At 52.1% G+C, this 16,245-nt stretch overlaps 1 protein-coding gene across 2 annotated transcripts in view; it reads left to right on the forward strand.

Moving 5' to 3' along the window:
- The first annotated feature begins 212 nt into the window (after positions 1-212).
- Positions 213-16,245, forward strand: part of GRIN2A (glutamate ionotropic receptor NMDA type subunit 2A) — a 417,372-nt gene continuing 401,339 nt past the window's right edge. Inside the window, exon 1 of one of the 2 annotated variants that reach the window (XM_075528219.1) lies at positions 213-641. In XM_075528219.1, the coding sequence (XP_075384334.1) occupies positions 228-641 (414 nt within the window). In that variant the 5' untranslated portion in view covers positions 213-227. The remainder of the gene's footprint in view (positions 642-16,245) is intronic. The other variant, XM_075528220.1, reaches the window with a different exon arrangement.

Genomic DNA, 16,245 nt, shown 5'->3' on the forward strand with positions numbered 1-16,245 from the left:
TGGAGTTGTGAATGAAATTGGAGAAGGGTTCCAGGGTGTGACTAGCCTTGGGGTCTGGGAATGGCAGCTAAGCTACCCTCAGCCAGCTCTCAGAGTGAGCTACTGCCAGCCGCCCCCCCCCCCACTCCTGGAGCTGGGGCGGGTCTAGGAGCCCTTCAGACTCACTTGGCCTTATATCTCTTTTCCACTGGTCTCCCTCCTCCCCGCAGGGACCTTAAGTGGCGACTATGGGCAGACTGGGCTATTGGACCCTGCTGGTGCTGCAGACCCTTCTGGTCTGGTGCGGCTCCGCGCCGGGCGAGGCGGCGGAGAAGGGGCCACCAGCGCTGAATGTTGCGGTGCTGCTGGGCCACAGCCACGACGTGACTGAGCGGGAGCTGCGTACCCTGTGGGGCCCCGAGCAGGCGGCGGGGCTGCCCCTGGACGTGAACGTGGTGGCGCTGCTGATGAACCGCACCGACCCCAAGAGCCTCATCACGCACGTGTGCGACCTCATGTCCGGGGCACGCATCCACGGCCTGGTTTTCGGGGACGACACCGACCAGGAGGCCGTGGCCCAGATGTTGGATTTCATCTCCTCGCAGACTCTTGTCCCCATCCTGGGCATCCACGGGGGCGCCTCCATGATCATGGCAGACAAGGTAAGGCGCCGAGGCACAGAGATGCCAGGCCCCGTGGGCCACAAGATGGCAGCCACCGCTGCCCTTTGGCACAGCTGGTTCGATTTGAATGGGGGTCTCATGGTCACTAGGCCTGGTGGCAATCAGGTCCTGCCTCACCAACCAGGAAAGGAATGGAAACCTTTCTGTCCTCGTCCCAGAGTGAGGAAGTTTGCTGAAGCCATGGCACCAGCCACAAGCAAGCATGGGCCAGTTGAAACCATAAGGACGTGTATTTCTCTAGTGTCCATTTTCCTTGATTGTTTTGAGGGAAAATGTCCCGGTTTTCCCTCTTTGGGTACGCCTCGGAGGCGATTGAAAACGTGCAGTTAAGTTGTGGAATGCAAAGAATATCAAGTTAGTAAGGAAAACATAAAGGGGCAGAGAAATGCCTTGTTTCTGGAACCCCAGGCTGGAGGGGAAAGTTCAGAAGCCCCAGGCAGGAGGCTTCCAGGAGTGGCTCTTCTCTCGTGGCTCTTCTCTCGGAAGCGTTCGTGGCTGAGGGTGGTGGGTGGGGGTGGGTCCTCACTCCCTGTGAGTGACAGGCACTTTTCCCAACATGCCCTGGGTGGGATTGACATTGCCCCTCAGGATGCTGAGGGTTTGGGATTGGGAAGTGGGCTCCCGTGGCAGGGTTTGGGATTGAGGAACAGTGCATGCAGACCTCCAGGCTTCCAGTGAGAGGGACCCATCAGGCACCTTGATCTGGAGAAGAGGGGAGAGATGGTATGCGAGCGAGGGTTGACGGAAGAGCGAAAAGCAAAATGAAGCTTGAGAAAAAGGGGAGACTGGAAGGTGTGGCTTGCACCTTGCCTCCCAGTAACCCCAGGAGAGGACAGCGCTGGTCAGGGGAGCAGGGTGGTGGTGCCTTTTGTGCCCAGTCTGGGCCTAAGACCCTTCTTGGAGAGTGTTCCTTAGACAGCATGAGACACCCTCCTGGAGTGAACAGGCATTTGTGAGCGCACTTTGCTTCTGCCGCTCTGAAAGTATGTTTCTATTCATCAAATCAGATTCTACCTCTGCCTCAGCAATTCCCACTGGCTCCTTTGGGACCTGTATTAATTCTTGGAGGTCTCTGGGGCTGCAGCACACGCCGCCAAAGTATACAGCCGATGCAGAAGCTTATTAAACATTCATTTCCAGTGGTTCACAGCCCAGCAGAGTTGGGGCAGGAGGCACCTCTGGAGCTGAGAAAACTCTGCCTGCCCCCACCTTATGGGACAGGACCTTCGTGTCCGTAGGACAGCTCTGTTACTTTCAGGCAAGGTGACCACACAGTGCGGAGGCTTGGCTCAGACCACCCTGTGTGGGAAGGGACAAGGTCTCAGGTTACTTGCCCCCATGCCGTGAGCTTGTTGCTGCTGGGTGCTGTTGAGTGGATGCTGATTTACAGCGAGAGCCTAGGGGACAAAGCCGAACTGCCCCGTAAGGTTTGGTTAGCTGCCCTCTTTATGGAAAGGAGCCCTGGCGGTGTGGTGGTTAAGGGCCTGGCTGTTCTCGGAAAGGCAGGTGATTGGAATCCCCCAGGCGCTCCGTAGGAGAAGGGTGTGTTTGGCTGCCCGCCTTGGGGCCCCTTTGGGGGGGCGTGTGAACTGTCCTCCAGGGTCGCTGTGGGTCAGAATGGACTTCACGGCATCGGGTTTCCAAACATATCTCTAGGGAAACAGATCATCAGGTCTTTGTCCTTCGGAGTGGCTGGCAGGATTTGAACTGCCAGCCTATCAGTTCGCAGCCATGCACTCAACCCTTGCACCACCAGGGTGAGGGCTGCTTGCAGTGATCTTACCGAGTAAGCCCCACTCTGTGGCTTCGTCGTTCGCTCATTTTGAGGGGGGATAGGGCTGAGTGGCATCTTCCGGGAGACCTGAGCTGTGGAGAGGTGCTCAGCCATCGGGAGGGCAGGCACAGAGAGGGCAGAGCTGCCAGTTCAGCCGGGCATGGGAGTGACATTTGAGAATTTCATTGCTGCTGTTGATACCACCCACCCCTCTTGTGAGGTTCTGACCCAAATGCACTTTGTGTTTTCTGGGTGATTCTGACCCCACGAGGGCACCAGAGGCATCAGAGAACACAGCTGTGTGCCACATCTGCTCAAGCAGATCACCAGACTGCTCTTCCCAGGCACTCCATGGAGACTCGAACCTCAGCTGTTTCAGTTAGCTGTTGAGCTTGTTAGCCTTCACACCATGCAGGAGCTGGGGGGAAAAAAAAGAAGGAGGAGGAGTTATTTTTGTTAGTTGCCATTGAGCTGATATTTAACTCCTAGCAATCCCTGGTGACAGAGGACAACTGCCCCCATGGGGTGTCCTCGGCTGTTGCTTCTACAGAAGCACACTGCCAGGTCTTGCTCCCTCGGAACTCCCGGGTGGGTCCACAACATCCACCTTCTCGTAAGCCGCAGAACCTGTTAGCAGTTAGTATCACTCAGAGACTGCAAAAAAAAAAAAAAAAAAGGCAGCAGAGTTGGAAGTCTGATGTCTGGTTGGGTGAGGGCTCAGCATAGCCAATGGGGACAAGCTGGGTTGGACAAGGTGGGTAGTCTGAGCAACTTTCTCATCCTCTGCCTCAGCCGGGAGGTCTGTGGTGGGCAGAGAGGCTGGAACAGAGGAGTGGACTCAGATGAGCATCGCTGGATTTGTAGTGTCCCTGACCCCCCATATCAGGCCCTTCCTGGCCAGACTAGTGACCTCTCTGTCCAGGAAGGGGACATTAGCGAGAGCACTTGGAGAGAGGCAGAGAGGAGTGTTGGAAGCATTGTGTATCTGCTGTTTTATGGGCTTACAGGGGAAAGCAGTATCTTGCTTAAAGGTGTAGGGAAGAAGAAAAAGTGACTCTGAAATGCTTGAGAAAGGACTGCTACAGAGAAGTCAAGAGTGGAGAAAGGTCCCAGAGGGGTTGGAAAGGAGAGGGATAACAGGGCCCACTGGCTCAACCTCTACAAATCCCTTACTACCGTTGGGAGGACTCCAACGCATAGCAACACCGTAGGACAGAGTAGAACTCTCACTGTGGGTTTCTGACCCTGTGACTCTCTCTGGGAGGAGAAAGCCTCGCCATTCACCAGCAGAACGCCTGGTGGCTTTGAAACATAGACCTTTCCGCTATTAACCCAAACCAAACCCACAGTGCCATCGGGGCTCTTTCTCGCACTCCTGAAAACACACAAATGCACACCATAGGCACATGTAGACACGCGCTCACACAAGGGAGGGTAGAACGGCCCCCTGTGGGTTTGCAAGGCTGTAGATCTGTATAGGAGCAGAGGGTCTCATGTCTCTCAGAGCAGCTGGTGACTGAGAACTACTGACCTTGTGGTTAGCAGCCATCATGTAACCACTACACCACCAGGTCTTCTGTGGGTTCAAAGTAGCTACTTCCATTTTTTCCAGTAATGAATGCCTACACCCCGTTATTGTTGGAGTTTCCAGGGGGAGTCGTAAGATGGGTCTTTGATGGAATTGTAGAGCAGGAAGGAGCCTTGGTTGAGCCCTGCTCACTGGAAGGTTGAAGGTTTGAAAGCTTATCCAGTGGCTGAAAGACCTGGTTTCTGTAAAGACTGCAGCCCAGAGACTCCCACGAGGCAGTTCTGCGTTAGCTCCTGGGAGCGCTCACAGTCAATTGGGCGGCGCTGAACAACAACAAGGCAAGGTACCAGCTTTTGAGATGATGGTGGGCGATGAGCTTGGCTAAGGCAGGGTTTCCCAAAGGGGACATACACCCGTGGAGAGGGCGCTGGAATGATTGAGGGGAGGGGGGCTTGCAGGAGCAGACACCTACACGTTCTCCTGGGTTATGGGCTTTTCACCGCCAGGAGGGCGCTGAGTCATTTTCCCCGCTTTTTCCGGAAAGGCTGACCAAATCAGTTTGGGAAGCTCTGGGCATCCTGAGGAAGCTGGGTGTGCCCTAGGAGAAAAGTCAATCCGTGAGGTGTGAGCGCCCCTCTCTGCCAGTAGGGATGCATCTAGTTGGCTTTGTGCCTTTGTCACTTGTTTCCTCCGGAGTGGGCGGTGAATGCCGTGGTTTGGCTCTGAGGAAGCAGTGACGGGCCCTTGTCTCCATTGGCTCATGTCTTGGGAGAGCCCAGGGTGGTACTCGTGCCACCCCAAACTGACCCCCCTCTCTCCCTGACAGGAGGTTGACCAGGGCAATCCTGCGCACACCTGTGCTGCTTTCCTGTTGAGATTGGTGACAGGGCAGTGGCCTCGTGGATAATTGATGTCAAGTGCTGCCCAGTCATTTCAGCTGCTAGCAGCCCCATGTGACAGCATTGTGGTTTCCTTCCCTGCTATCCTTACAGGACAGCATCTTCAGGCCGTTCTCTTGTGGAGCCATGGGGTGGGGGGTGGAGGGGTTCCCAACCATCCTCTTCTCAGTTAACAACAGAATGCTTCCACAAGGGCTCCTGAGATAGAAGATGAATCAGAATAGTCTTCAGTTTATCAGTTCACACACACACACACACACACACACACACACGCACATTTTTACCTTTCCCTCTGTCTACTTGACACTTCAGGAAAAGAACAAAGCCGTCCTAATTGAAATGATGTTAAGTGGCAGGGTTTTAGGGTGTTAGTTTAATTGACAATGGAGATGTTATATTTCCGCCACCCCCCTCCCCATGCCAGTGGGTGGTCCAGCATGTATAATTAAGTAAGAGGTGAAAGTATTGCTTGGCGTGGATCATGTAATTCTCATGGTGGTTGGATTGTTTTGACCCATCCACGGGAAGCACGGGGGCGTTGCCGTACAGAGGTGAGGCCGCCATGCTTCTGCTAAGCGTCTCCCCCTCTGCTCTCCCCCTAGTCATTCCTTTCTGCTCCGGCAGAGGAAGGGCAAGGTGCCACATTTTAGTGACATCCTTCCGTGGCAGTTACAATTTGTGTTTTGCTTTAAGTTGTTTCTATACAGAGTTTACCTCCTCTGCTGCTGGGTACAGGACAGGGTAGAACTGTCCCCATAGAATTTTCTAGACCATATTCTTTGCCACAGTGGACCACCAGGTCTCCCCGTTCCCCTGGGGGGTGGGCACCACGCCAGAGCTCCTTCTCATTTCCTGGGGTACAGTGTAAATCCCCCAAGGACAGCCTTTAAAAGAAACATGCCTATTACAGGTGTGTGTTTGACATGGTAAATGCTCCTTCACTCCCTGCTTTTAAAAACCATGTCTTTTCAGCGGTGAGCACACTTGGAAAGTATGTGCAAATTTAAAGATGAAAAGAAAAATCTCGGTGGACATTTTGGTGGAGTTCTATTTATTTCGATCCAACCAAGTTCAGGATTGCATGGTTGGGTTTCCTGGGCTTTGCATGCTGGGAGCTTTTTAAAGTCAGAAGCCCTATGCTTTGTTTGTTTTAATTCTGGAGACTTCTCAGCTATCATCTGTTAGAGGAACCCTGGTGGCGTCTTTGAGCTGCTGCCCGCGGCTGACAGTTCAAAGAGCAGGTTGGCTGCTCCTGTACAGACTGACAACCCTTCTGCGTCAGCATTGATGGCAGGGGGTGGGGCTTGGTGTCAGCTTATCTGTTGAGTAGTCCCTCTTCACCGTCATCTCTACTACCATCCACCTGGGACAAGAAAAATATGTCTGTGTGTATAATTTCTCGATTTATTTTCCATGTGTCTCAACTTAAAAAAATTTTAGTTTTCCAGTTTTGTATCTTGCTGTGCTTTCTCAATTATAGACTCTGTTAGCCAGCTTGCTTTATGTCTGTTTGGTCTATTATTTTGCTCATTCGTTGAGCTTTTAATTTCCACAATGATGTGCTTTAAATTCAAGAAGTACAACCAGGGGGTGGGGGGAGCTTCAAACAATCTGTGAAAAGCTAATTCCATTACCTTTCAGTTCCACCTTTCCTTGAACTTTCTGAAGCCCACTTAGAGAATTTTGGCCCCTTTACACAACTTCCTCCTTTATTTTTTCTCAACAACTCTTCTCATTTTACGGATGTCAGTCCCCTTCCTGCCCTTTGAGGATTAAAAACAAAACAAAAACACAAACCCGACCTATTCCAGTCTTTCTCTATAATAGGGCTAGGGTCACGGTTTCTTCAGGGGTCAGTTCTTCCAAACTCTGCGACTTTGATGAATGGCTTTCTCTGTGAATGCTAAGTACTTGTGTGTTTCTTCTGCCCCGAATCTGTAAGGCCTGTGTCCTACAGCCAGAACTTAAGTAGATGGCTAAGCCGGGAATGCCTTTCCTGCCCCACATACTCTCTGGTACTTACAAGCTTGGGTTCCAGCCTTCTGTGGGTGCCTTGCTCCATGAAGGGCCCTTGACAGGGCCAGGAGCCCCCTCTTTTGTTGTGACTCTGTGTGGTGGGTGCACACGTGCCATTCGAAGCTAGCAGCATGCTTCTGGGTTCAGCTGTGTCCTCAGATACTCCAGTCCCCTGGCTGGGTGTTGAGACTGCTGCTCCCTCTGTGACTCATAATGAATACCCCCGCCCCCACCCCAACCAGGTGACACGGCCTTGATTCGTATGTGCTTGAAATCGTATGTTCTTATTTGCGTGTTTAGAGGGACCCCTCTCTGTTTTTCTCTATGGTTTCCTTTCCTTTACTTCATGTACATTCTGAAGTATCCATCACTTCTGCGTCTTTGTAGCTCAAGTGGGAGGGAGGTGACGGAGAGTGTGCGAGCTGACGTTGACCTAGTTATCGTTCACGACCTACGTGCATCCATTCCTTTGGAGCGTGATGGGGTATTCTTAGCTTGGCCTCATCACCGGATAGATAGCCAGCGACTCTGTTCTTCGTGAGGGAATCTGTTTCCAGCCCTATCATTCTCATGATCTTTCTCAGTTTTCTAACCTCCCCGAGGATTTCTTGCCCATCCACCTGTTGGCTTCCTTTTCGGCAGCCTGCTGGGGCCCTGCCCTTGGTTGGCATTTGTCCCTCAGTGAAGGTTTGCTGAATAAAGGAAACGGCTTGTTGGTTGCCCTGCCATCTTGCTGCAGCTTCCACCGGCGCACATGACAGCTTGGTACTGGGTTTTCCGTGAGCCGATCGCCATATGCTGCGTGATGTCATAGCTCTGTGCCCCCTCTTCTCTCCAGTGGGCACAGGGAGGAACAGAAAGTAGCCCTGGTGGGGAGGGGTACATAAAAGAGACCCACTGAGTAAACACCAGCTCATCAGCAGGGAGGGTGCTGGGGAGCTGGGCCCTGGCAGTGCCCGGGTGTGAGTGCTGTCCTCTGGGGCAGGGTAGGCCTGCAGGCCAGCATGTGGACCTCATTCAGTTGCTCCTCCCAGGCCTAGAGCTATTCTCAAGGGGGAGCTGTCCTCAGTACTCCATGAGGCACGGCAGCTATGAGCTGTTCCCTGCCCCCCCCCCCCAATCACTGTGGAGCAGCTAGTGAAGCACAGAGGCACAGCTCTCTCCAGTGTCCCTGAGGGCTTTGGGGACCCTCCCCAGCCGGGGTCCAGTAGTTTGAGGACCTGCTCATCTTCCCTCCGGCAGCCTCAGGTGGAAAAACCTCCTTTATCAAAATGGATAGGAGGCGACAGAGGGAGAGGGGATGAGGGTTGAACCTTAGGTCTGTTCTAGAACTTTGGGTTGGTGGTCTCTGATAGGGTAGCCGTGTGAGTGAGAGTGTATGACATTAGGAACTGGTGGATTTTGTTGGTCCTGAAGCCCCCTTCCCCCTTTCTTTTTCATTCAAAGTTGAACTGATTCAAAACATTATTAAAAAAATAAAATCCAGATTCTATGCTTCTTGGGCACACTGAGCAGGCCTGGCCCCAAGGGGCACCTTCCCCCCCGCAGCAGATGGCGGGACCTGGCTAGCAGCCTCTCTTTAGATAGGACACTGGGTCTTTCTTTGTTCAGCACCACCTCCCCTCCCCCCAAACAGGCCCATTCCACGTATTTCTGTGACCTGTGACATTATGTGGAGTTGGAGGCTGCCAGTGGAAGTGAAGCAAATTGCTGGCGGCTGTTAAAATGGCCTTTCTCTGGTGGACATCTTCTCTCTCTCTTTTTTGGATGCCTTCTCTTCCAGGGGCCACACCCTGGAGAGGTGGCAAATCCCAGAGGCCCATTCCAGCAGGCGGCCGTAGTCCCTGCCACCATCACAGTTGCACGTCATGCTATTGAGCCCATGGGCTAAATATCTTCAGCTCAGGAGCCCAGGAACTTGCAACCAGGCAACTCCCCCCGGAAGAGCCCAGTTGGAAAACTTTGGACCGACAGTCTTGGGACTTGAATTTCATTCCCAAATGCCACATGACCTCAGAAAATGCCTTCATCCTTCTGCTTCTGAAAATTGAGAGTCTGAAACTGCCTTCTCTTTACGGCCTCCTCCAGCTTAGAACGGTTCCTAGTTCTTGGAGAATAAAACTGTCAAGAATATACTCAAAAGAGAGCCTGGGTGAACTTCGGCTTTAATCAGACTCTGCCACCTGCTGGCTGGATGGCCATAGGGAGCTTTCTTGATGGCTCTTGGCCTCAGTGTCTTCATCTGTAAAATGGGGCTCATTAGAGTTCCCATTCATAGAGCTGTGCAATTGAAATACGTAGATAAAGTACTGGATCAACAGCAGTGTCGTGCACAGACTGGAATTTTATCCTGTGTACTCAAAAGTCACTGCCACGGAGTCCATGCTGACTCCGGAGACCCCATAGGACAGGGTGGAGCTGCCCCTGTGGGTTTCCCAGACTGTCATTCTTTGCAGGAGTAGAAAGTCCTGTCAGTCAGTTTCCCTTGGTGTGACTGGTAGTTTTGAACTGTTGACCTTGTGGCTAGCAGCCCAAAGTGTCTCCACCACACCATAGGACTCACCCAACGTACTTCTTAATAAACAGAAAAAACGATGCAGGGTGGTCATTGATCCACATGAGAAATGGTGAGTGAGTCCCACGGAATGAAGCAGTCGGGGCTTCAGCAGGAAATGACCTCTCTGCGCTGAGTGTTAAATCTACTTTGTCATCATTGTTGCTACCGTTGAGCATGGACACAGTGGAGCATGCCTGTGTCAACACGGGCAGCTCAGCGAAACCGATTCGGTCCTTCCAGTGGTTCAGCAATTCTCCCTCTCCTTGTCTGACTTGTTTCCGCTCATTAACATAAGTTCACGGAAGCTTCTGTCTCATCTTTTGGGTTGCTATTGTTGATGTGGGGAGAAAGATGGGCTTCTTCCTCTCACAAAGAGTTACAGTCTTGGAAACCCACAGGAGCAGTTACCCTGCCCTACAGAGTGAGTTGGCATTGACTCGATGGCAGTGAGAGAGTGAGTCAGTGATTGTTGATTTGAACATATATATATGTGGAATATATATACTGTATATTTTAACGTGTATACCATATATATTGCGTATGAGTATATATAATGGAATATGTAGTATATATAGTTGAATATATAGTATATATAATTGAATATATTTATAAACACACATGCCATTGAGTCAACCTATAGGCCTAGGTAGAACTTCCCCTTCTGGGTTTCTGAGGCTGTAAACGTTTAGGGGAACGGGGAGCCTCATCTTTCTCCTGAGGACTAGCCAGTGGGTTTGAACTGCTGACCTTTTGGTTAGCAGCCCAATGCATAATCCACTATACCACCCTGCAATTGCGGTCTTTGAAGGCAGACGTTCTTCATGGGGTAAGCAAAAATGTTGTTTGATTTAAAGAAGACATTAAGATTCCAAGGGATTTTTTTTGGTTTAATGTTTAAATATTATCTCTAAGCAATAGATTTGGGAATCTAGTCAGCTCCAATAGATCCATGAAGTCTGGATCCCATAGGACTTAAAGGAGCAGCCCTTTTCTGCCAGGCAGGGTGGCTACGGCCATGGGTATAGTTAAGATTAAGATGGTTGAGGGTGGAATGGAAACCTGACTTGTTTTTCCAGGTGAAATTGATGGTCCCAGGCTACAGATTACACTTGAGGGGTCAAGAAGAAGAAGGCACCTTGCAGGAAGGGGGGTGGGGGTGGATGGCTTCCGAGTTCACGTGGAAAGGTCATTGGCTGGTGGACCACCTGCTGCATCTGGCCCAGAGATGGGCATTGTTTCACCCATGCAGGTATTTAAAATACCCGCTCATGAATGTCATCACTGAAAATTTCACCACAGGCTCCTGGCTTCCTCTCATTTTCCATCTAACCACGTTCACACACATATCGGTGAGCTCAGTGCATGGCCTTTGCGGGTGCTGGCGATTGGGGTTCCTGATGAGAAGGTTTTTTAATTCTTATCTTAACGATGACCAGCCATGCAGTCAGTGCTAAGGGGTTAAACATAGCTCTTCAAAAGGGGAAGGGTCGCTTCATCTACACGTCCTCATCAAGGGACAAGTGACGTCTTTTCTGTTGGAAAGAGTTGGTTCCAGCTGCAGGTAAGGGAACACACATTTGTGACCAATACAGGTGCCAACTGTCCAGACATTTCGTTATTTTTTTTAACAAGACGCTTCGGGTCTGGTTCAGTGAGGGTTTCAGAAACCCACCACGAACCCAGGTCTTTTCCAGTCTCTATCTGTATTTTATTTTTTTTCCCTAAAAACTTGTTTGTTGTGCCATGGGAGTGAGCATTCACAGCACCTCAGTTCTCTGTTCAGTGACGCGTGCACGTCGTCTCATGACACCAGGAATAGCACTTTCCTGCCCCCGCCGCCCCCCTGCGTTTCCTTTCCCATGAGTCTTTCGTTCCTCTCTATTCCTGTCTTCAGAGCTGGTCCCTGGGACAAACGCTGCCCTTCGAATGATGGGGGGTTGATTGTTCTACGGCGTGTATACCGCCCGGCTGCTCCTGCTCACCTGTGACCCAGACTCACCGCCATCAAGTCAGTTCACAGAGTAGGATGCCCTCGTGACTTTCTGTGGCTGTCAATCTGTACAGGAGCCAAAATCCTCTTGCTTCCCCTGTGCAACATCCGGTGGGTGTGAACTGCTGGCCTGGTACTTACCAACCCAGCGAGGAGCTCACGAGGCCACCAGGGCTCCCTGTTCACCGGACAGGCCTGTCTATTGCATGGCTGCAATGCACAGCATGGTAAGTTTGGTTCCAGGCTTGAAGGGTGACTCTACCTTTCTTAGCACCTGGCTCTTCACTCACGATATGGCTCCAGACATCCTCTCCCATCTTGACATTCAAAATCGGAAGAAGTGGGTAAACACAGGTTTTCCTCAAGGGTTTCTATCCTTCCACTGGGCAAGAGGGCTTCAGAAAGTTCGTGGGGTGAAATTCCATCAGCTTTTAATTCCGTGGACCCGCGATTTTTTGCACCCCCCCATTTGTATTTCCGAAAATCTCCCTGTCCCCCTGTGTGCCTCCCCTTCCATCTCTTGGACCCAGTCCTGGAATAATCATTGGCCGAAGTGGCCTGTTGAGCGTCCTCCTCTCTAAGGATGGGGCGGCCTGGTGGCGTAGTAGCTTAAGGTGTTGGGCTCCCCGCTGCAGCGCTAGCAGTTTGGCTTTCCCAGCACCTCCTGGGAAGAAAGACGTGGTGTTCTGCTCCCGTCTGTTCTGTGGGGGGCAGGGCCGGCTGCAGTTTGGGCGCAGCTCTGAGAGCAGCGCCCCCGGCTGGCGTGCGCCCAGGGAGGGGTTTCGGGAGCCAAGGCCAGAGATAGTACCCATGCCCATGGTGACACAGCCGCAGTTCTGCCTGCACGCACACGGGGTCAGAATGGACCGCCCACCCCCAACGGCAGTGATTGACAGATTGAAAACGGATGCCCAGAAGCCATTCAGTTAACACTTAAAACTGATGGACACACTGGTATTTCCCACCCATCTTAAAGAGGGTCGCCTAAACTGGTCAGGAAGAGTAGACGGGCATTGACCAAGATGGATGGGGACAGAGGAAGGGCCTCTGGGCTGGGCAGAAGCAGAGAAATGGAGGTGGGTCTCAGAAGGGCCCCCTGTGGCAGCTGGACCCCAAGGGTGCACTCTTCATCTTTTTGTAGCTGTTGTGTGCCTGGTGACAGGAGTGAGGCTGGCGGGGGTGGGGGGGTGACCCTAAGGAGGAGTGCCCCCCTCTGGTGGACCTTTGTGGGGTGCTGTGTAGTGACTGTCAGGGGTGGAGGGCAGGAAGTAGCATCTAGAACAGTGGTTTCCAACCTGTGGATTGCAACCCCTTTGGGGGTTGAACGACCCTTTTATGACCTTTCACAGGGGTTGCCTGATTCATAACAGTAGCAAATTTACAGTAATGAAATAGCAAGGAAATAATGTTATGGTTGGGGGTCACCACAATATGAGGGACTGCATGAAAGGGTGGTGGCATGAGGGAGATCGAGAACCGCTGGTCTAGAACCATCAGTGTGATTGTTTGAGCTCTCTTCCTTGGTTTAGATGAAAGTTAAGGAGAGACTGTTCCCTGCAGTGTGGATGGATTCTGTTTCCTGCTGTTCCTGCGCCTGTCCCCGCTCCCTCCCCAGGTTCCCCTCTGCCATTGCCCTCTCTCCTGCCTCTGTCTGCCTTCCCAACTCTTTGAGGGGAAGATGCTGGCCTTTGGTAGTTCTTTTTATTTTGTGCTGTTCTTCCTAAATTTCCAAGTAGTCTCTGACAGCTGGGACCACCAGTAGAAATTTCTCAGTGTCTCCCCCACTCCCCCCACCAATCCCCTCTACAAGTGGAGCCCAGGGCACATGCCATCAGTGTGAGTCTGGCTCCTTTGTGTATGAGCACCTGATGCTGCCTGGCCCTGTGCCATCCACCAGCCAGTAGGCAAGCTTGAGCCCCTTAGCCTGGGTCCATAGGTCCCAGTACAGAAGACTGCCACGTGGCACAGAGCGGGGAGTGTCTGTGGGGTGGGAGAGTAGGGAGGTGCTGGCCATCCGGCCCGAGCGGCGGGAGCTCTGGGCTGGCACGGTTCGACTGGGTCGGCTCTCAGGCCCTTTCGCACTCAGGCGGCAGCTCTCAAATCCTCGATGACTGTTATTAGTGCCGTGAATCCTGAGGCCCTGGTGCATTGGGCCTCGGTTTGGGCTGAAAACTGGCATCTTGACTTTCTCCAAGTGTGTGAGTAATTCCATATCAGTGTGTGCAGCAGGGGGGAGAGCTGCATGCTCCCTGCATCCTCATCCCGCATCTCCAAAAGGCTTCATGTCCTCCAGATCAAGTATGTTTGAAACGCAGGGACCTGTGTGTGTATCATCAAATCCCCCTCCCGCTCTCCCCCAGCCTGCCCCACCCTCTCTCACACACACACACACACACACATACACAAATACAAACATAAATAAGTAGGTCAGCCAGCGTCATGTTTACTAGTGGGAATGTTTTTTGGCTAAGAAGTGCATCTACTGAAGACAACGTTTAGCTTAATTGCCAGAGATTTTGACAAGCGGTGTTTTGGTCATCCCGGCCAGCGACGAACCGGGCAGTGCTTGCTCTGTGCCACCACAGGCCCACGAGGAGTCAGAACGGACTTGGTGGCACTGCCCCGCCACAGCAGCAGTGAGGTCTGTCCTCCTTGGCGCATGCATCGGCCGGCCGTACGTTGTATGGCAGATCTCTGATGTTTCAGTTGTCACATTCCGCACCTGCTGTGTCTCGACTCCCCTGTGTGTGGAACGTTTGCTTCGAGCAGGCACCGTGCTGGGTCCCAGCCCTTTGTTCACTGACTCCTGCTCCCTGCTACTTCCAAGGAAAACAGACTGGAATTGCTCTGTGTTTCTATCCACATTTAACACCATGCCGTATCAACGGCAATACATGTATTTCATCAAAGGGCGTATTTATTCTGAGATGGGTGATCGTACACAGAAGGGAACAATCCAGATAAACCCACCAAGCACTCAGGAAGCCCATCTCTTGTCCCGGCTTACCTGCCAGGGAGATGGACATGTGCCCATCAGAAGAGGAAAACAGAAAAAGAATGGGAATGCCAGTTTATTCTGCATTTGCCATGTTTGTGAAAGTTGGTCTGGTACAAGGATTTTTCCCTACTTTTTAAAATATATCTACACCTCTGACCTATTTCTCATCTGAAAGAAGTTCATCATTTGCCAGAGGAAACTAAGAGTGTCTATTTCATCCCAGAAAAAGAAAATATGTAAGTCGTGACTTTTAGAAACTGTGAAGATCTCCAAAGTAGGCCCACTCAAGGGGTGGCCGGTGATCTTGGGGAGTCATGGGCCACATTAGGAATGTCTGGGGCTCAGCGGAGCCCTCCCTCAGAAGGGTGCATGCCCTTAGCATGCATTTAGGGTTGTATAATTTTAGGGGTTCATGGACTCCCTGGAAGCCATGTATAGACCTTGGAATAGATCGATTTCTTGGCTTTTGTGATCTGTACATTTGCAGCCGTCAGTTGAGCCTCTGCTGTGGGCCGGAATGTTCTGTAGGTATACCTGCAATCCGCGAGAGACCTCGAAGTAGCTCAGAACCGAGTGGTAGAGACTTGGAGGTAAAGGCAATGAGGCTAACCCCAGCTAGGCCTATGAGGACATCTCTATTTTGGGCGGTAAAGGAGCGCCATGTGGCAGGTGCGTCCGTAAAGAGGTACAGCCTGGGAACCCCCTGGAGGCGGTTCTGCTTCATCTGATAGGTGTTGGGATTAACTCGATGGCATGCAGCACCCACAGCTCCCTCACTGCCTGCCTGGGAGACCTCTTCCAAAGAAGCCCCCATTCCACACTCCCCAAGAAGAAGCGGCTGTACATGCAGCGCCCAGGGCCGATGCCTCTAGCCAGTGAAAGCCTGTGGCCGTGATGCGACCCCACGGGCGTCAGTCAGGCTTTGCAGCAAAGAGATTTTCCACAGCAGGTTTATTAGACCTTCCCCCACGCACCCTGAGAGGGACTCAAACTGCCAACCTTTTGGGGAGCCCTGGAACTCGCTCACTGCACCACCCAGGAACTCCAGTGTAATCAGACGGAGGCAGAGGAGTCAGTGTGGAGGTGCCCGAAGGCCAGGGTCCTGTTGTATCCGAGAACACCCGGACAAGAAAAGGTTAGTTGCTGTCATGTGCCTGGCTGAGGGCTTTGGGCTCTTTCCCTACTCCTCAGTGACACTCTGAAACACTCCCCCGGGTCCCTCTGGACAGCGTCTCACAGGTCAGACACCAGGCCTTCTACCGACCTCTGCCTCGCCGTCACAGACGGCTGATGTCTCCTGCTCTCTCTTGGCTTCTCCAGAGCAGGGAGCTCAAGGGGGTAGGGGGTGGGGAGCCTTTGTGGTCTTCTGTCATGTCCGCGGTCTTAGAACTGAATGCAGCGCAACAGACCATAGGGTTTCCAGGCCTCTGCTTTGAAAGCTGACAACATAACACAGCTGGTGTTGGTATGGGGAGCCAGGGGAGGAGGCCATGGGCTGTGGGCAGAGGCCTTGGCCCGTCGATGTTTCTTCTCTTTCATATTTTGCCCCTTCTTCTCCTTTCTGTTTGGCAGCGTGAAAAGGAAGACTTTGATTGGGGACAATCTGCAGCCCGTGCAGTAAGAGAATGAATAGGACATGAGCCCAGATAGCTACCCCTCAATTGTAGCTGTTATTCACGGGGGGCCATTTCTCACCTATCCATTTTCTCCATCACGCCCTGCCTCCTGCTACCCTACCGGCAGGTGAATTTAAAGCAAATTCAAGACATCATTGTGTGTTTTTTCCCCTGGTCAACACATGCATCAGTCTATAGCACTGAA

The sequence above is a fragment of the Tenrec ecaudatus genome, chromosome 12 (assembly GCF_050624435.1).
Source record: "Tenrec ecaudatus isolate mTenEca1 chromosome 12, mTenEca1.hap1, whole genome shotgun sequence".
NCBI lineage: Eukaryota > Metazoa > Chordata > Mammalia > Afrosoricida > Tenrecidae > Tenrec > Tenrec ecaudatus.